General features: G+C 42.7%; 1 protein-coding gene across 1 annotated transcript; it reads left to right on the top strand.

Annotated features, from left to right (window-relative positions):
* Positions 1-339: 339 nt before the first annotated feature.
* Positions 340-930, top strand: LOC127135895 (uncharacterized). Its single transcript, XM_051062521.1, has one exon. It carries the CDS (start codon positions 340-342, stop codon positions 928-930), a length of 591 nt encoding a protein of 196 aa, XP_050918478.1.
* Positions 931-3,897: the final 2,967 nt, after the last annotated feature.

Genomic DNA, 3,897 nt, shown 5'->3' with positions numbered 1-3,897 from the left:
CTATTTTGGTTTGAATTACTGTATTATATTTCCATCAATTGTAATACTCAGTACTCTCAAACCATCGACTCACTTCAGTAAATAAAAAAGGCTTGACTTGTTTACTTCTACGTGTTGTTTTATCTCCCATTTCAATGCTCACTAATCATTATAAATCTGTAAGGCTCCTTGAAAATTAAAATAAGTATAAATCATTCATGCATCGTTCATGCATCATTCTGCATTTCATAAAATAAAATCAAGAAAGCTCACTATCACCTGGCCTTTTGTCCAGAATCTTCGACTGTCAACCTGACTTCCTGACATCGTTACAACACTCGTAACAATCAAAGATAACTGATGGATCAACAAGAGCAAAACCAAGTTGCGATGAGAGAAGAATTTCTCACCATGAGATCCCAAATGGGTCAGCTTATGGAGACTATTCAAGCTATGGATAGAGGCCAAGAAGAGTTACGACATGCCAATCTCAGAGTTGCTGCTGCAAATCCTCCAGTGACACTCCAGGTGAATACACCAGTTATGACCCAACGACCTCCTGAGGGAGGTCCCATGAATCAGAATATTGGGGCTGCATTCAACATTCTTGTCAATGGGGGTGATCAACCTAAGATAGATGATCATCATGATGCTTTTTTCATCCCAAAGGATGATTCATTTTATGACACCTTCGGACCATCAACTGCTGAGGTGGAGAAAAATTTATGTGCCTTGGAAGAAAATATGAAGTCAATTGAAGGATACAGTTCCTTTGGGTTAGACACTACTGACATGTGTTTGGTTCCGGGTGTTAAAATTCCTGTGAAGTTCAAGGTCCCTGACTTTGAAAAGTATAAGGGAGTTAGCTGTCCTAGAACTCATATCAGGTCTTACTGTAGGAATATAGTTTCCTACTCCGACGATGAGAAGTTACTGATTCATTTCTTTTAAGATAGCCTCAGTGGGGCGTCTCTTGAATGATACATGCAACTATAGAGAACTTACATCGAAACATGTAGAGAGCTAGCATAGGCGCTTCTTAAGCACTATCAATACAACACTAATATGGCTCCTAATTAGACCTAACTTCAAAGCCTAACTTAGAAGACTGATGAATCCTTCAAAGAATATGCAAAAAGATGGAGAGAGTTAGCTTCCAGGGTTCAACTTCCCTTGCTGGAGCGAGAGCTCGTGGACATGTTTAAGAGTACTCTCCAAGGTCCTTACTTGGACAGGATGATGGGAAGTGCTTCTTATGGTTTCTCAAATTTGGTTGTTGCGGGGGAAAGGATTTAAAATTGTCTGAAGAATGGTAAGATCCAAGGTGCTGTCACTGTTTATAATGGAGTGAAAAAACCCTCTTCCCGATTTACAAAGAAGAAGGAAGGGGAAGCAAATGCTGCCCCAATAGAAAAAAGGAAGGCTTAAGCCTATCAGGTACCTTATTATCAGGTGGATGGGTTATCTCTGAATCAGTACTAGCAACAGGCTTATACAATCCCTACTGATCAACAACCAGTATAACATCAACCTCTAGTGCAATATCAACAACCATATGCTTAACAACGACAAAACTTTTATCAACAAGGTCAACCGAGGAAGAAAAGGCTCGAGAGAAAACTTGGCCCAATTCCTATTCCATATGGCCAGTTGCTTAATCATTTGCTCACGATTTATTGGTTAAACTAAGGAAACCAGGCCTCCTCCAAATCATGTTCCTCCAGGTTTTGATATGAACGCCCGATGCGAGTTCCATTCCGGATCATCCATGTAACACCCCAAAATTTGCCCTCCTCATTCATGCATTCACTTTTTAGGTCATTTAGCATTTCATACTACATTGCATCATGTCAATCGGAATTAGCTCCAAGAAGCTCGAACATTATCCAGGACACTTTGTGGGTTCTACTCAAATGATCAGTCAACACAAGGAAAAGACTTGAGGTACTACCAACAGGGCCAGAGGAGGCCTATTCACCATACAAATCGTCAGGCTGGAGGAAGCAAGAATCTGCTGTTGAGCTGTCATGCTCGCTAGGCGAGCAGATGCTTCGCCTAGCGAAGAGTACTGTCATGCTCGCTAGGCGAGCAAATCCTTCGCTAGGCGAAGGACGCGCATTTCAGAAAATATCAGAAAAGCTTTGGGCCTCAGTTGACCTCATTCCAAGCCTATTACCCACGAAATCAGTCTATAAATACTGAAGTTTCAGTAGAGGAGTGACACTTGGAGTTACACTTAAAGTAACACTGGCTGAACAGAAAATACCAGAGACTGGAGAAAGAAACCTAGGAGCTACTCTGCAGCAACCTTCAGGCAGCTCTGAGAAGTTCACTCCGCCTCACACGAACCCTAGTACTACTTCGCAGATCCGGCCGTACCATTCAATCCTAATCAGTCTCTCTCATCAGGTACGCCTTTGTTCCTATTACCTTACGCCTTGAATTTGAATATTATGAATGTATGAGGTAACACCTGATTTTGCCCATGGGTTTATATTTATGTATGAATATATGAACAATGCATCGAATGTTTTAATAATTTCGTTTCTGAGATGAATTCCATAGGGTTTGGAGTCCTTAACATCATGCAGGTATCAACGAAAAATCCAAAACCCGCAGGCCCTCGCTAGCCGCTTCGCTAGGCGGGCCTGTAGTGAAGCTTCGCTAAGCCTTCGCTAGGCGAAGCAGTCGGGAACGTGACAGTATTCGTTTTTTTGTTCTCTTTATTCTAACCCGTCTTGTGTTTCCATGGCATTGTTTTCTCTTGATTTCATCCTGCTGCTCTAACCCTTTGTCGAGTTTTGTGAGGGCTCATATGGCTTTTGCAGAGACACTCGCGTGGTTTCCCACTTTATTTGTGGGATACCCCCTGAAGTTTTATTCTAATTATTCGTGTTAACTGATTTCCTTTGACGGTCCAGCTGGAGAGATTTCAGGGTTTCTTGCTCCTTTAACTGCTATAGCTTCGGATCTTTATCCGTGTGGTAATTTTTTCCCTTTCTCGTACTTTATCGCTTTCTTAGCTGGAAGACCTCGATAGGAGGCAATGTTTGAGCCCCTTGGTGGCATTTTACTTTGAGATACACGTTTTGTGTTTTGTATTCGTATCCCCACGTGTAGCGCGGTTCCTTCGTCAAGGACTGCCTGTTTGCCCTCGAGCATCCCAAACCCTAAAACCCATAACACGCGTTTACTCCTTCTACTACAAGCGAGTAAGTCTCCAAAGGTCGAGCATCCGGTAGATTGCATAGTGACGTTGTTCGTCCAAAACCCAATCCATAACCCCGTAGTTAGCCGAACTACGGCTTGCTCTGATTCTCATTCCAGATGAGATACGTAGGCATAAGACGCGATGTCTTAGTGAGCACAATTACCCCCAACCCATAGGTCAGTCGAGCTACGAAGACTCTGATTCTCATATTCATATGAGATACGTATGCAGTGGATACGACATCCGCGCGAGTCATTTCTCTTAACATTTTTAGTAAATAAACACATTAGGTAAACCCACACCCTTTAGACGAAAACCACAAAAGTGGATCCCATAGAGTACTATGGATGCGTAGGGGTGCTAATACCTTCCCTTCGCATAACCGACTCCCGAACCCAAGATTTGGTTGCGAGACCCCGTCTTGTCCTTTCCTTTTTCAGGTTTACTTCGAGCGTTTCCTTTCCCTCCTTTGGGATGAATAACGCACGGTGGCGACTCTTCTGTCTTTTTCTTTCGCTGGTTGTTTTTTTCGCGCACTGTATTTTTCAGGTTGCGACAGCTGGCGACTCTGCTGGGGACACTAAGAAGTTGACCTCTTGCTGGTCCACCTTTCCTAAGCGAGTCCCTCCTAGATTTTGTAGTTTGTTTGTTTATTGGGTGTTCATGCTTTTGTACAGTTATTTATTTACCTGCTTTACCTTATTGCA

Source organism: Lathyrus oleraceus, chromosome 4 (genome assembly GCF_024323335.1).
Source record: "Lathyrus oleraceus cultivar Zhongwan6 chromosome 4, CAAS_Psat_ZW6_1.0, whole genome shotgun sequence".
NCBI lineage: Eukaryota > Viridiplantae > Streptophyta > Magnoliopsida > Fabales > Fabaceae > Lathyrus > Lathyrus oleraceus.
Note: the sequence above shows the minus strand (reverse complement) of the source record. Positions and strands in the feature narration are given on the sequence as shown.

Coding starts and splice junctions, on each gene's coding strand:
- LOC127135895 (XM_051062521.1), top strand. CDS start 340: ATGGATCAACAAGAGCAAAACCAAGTTGCGATGAGAGAAGAATTTCTC.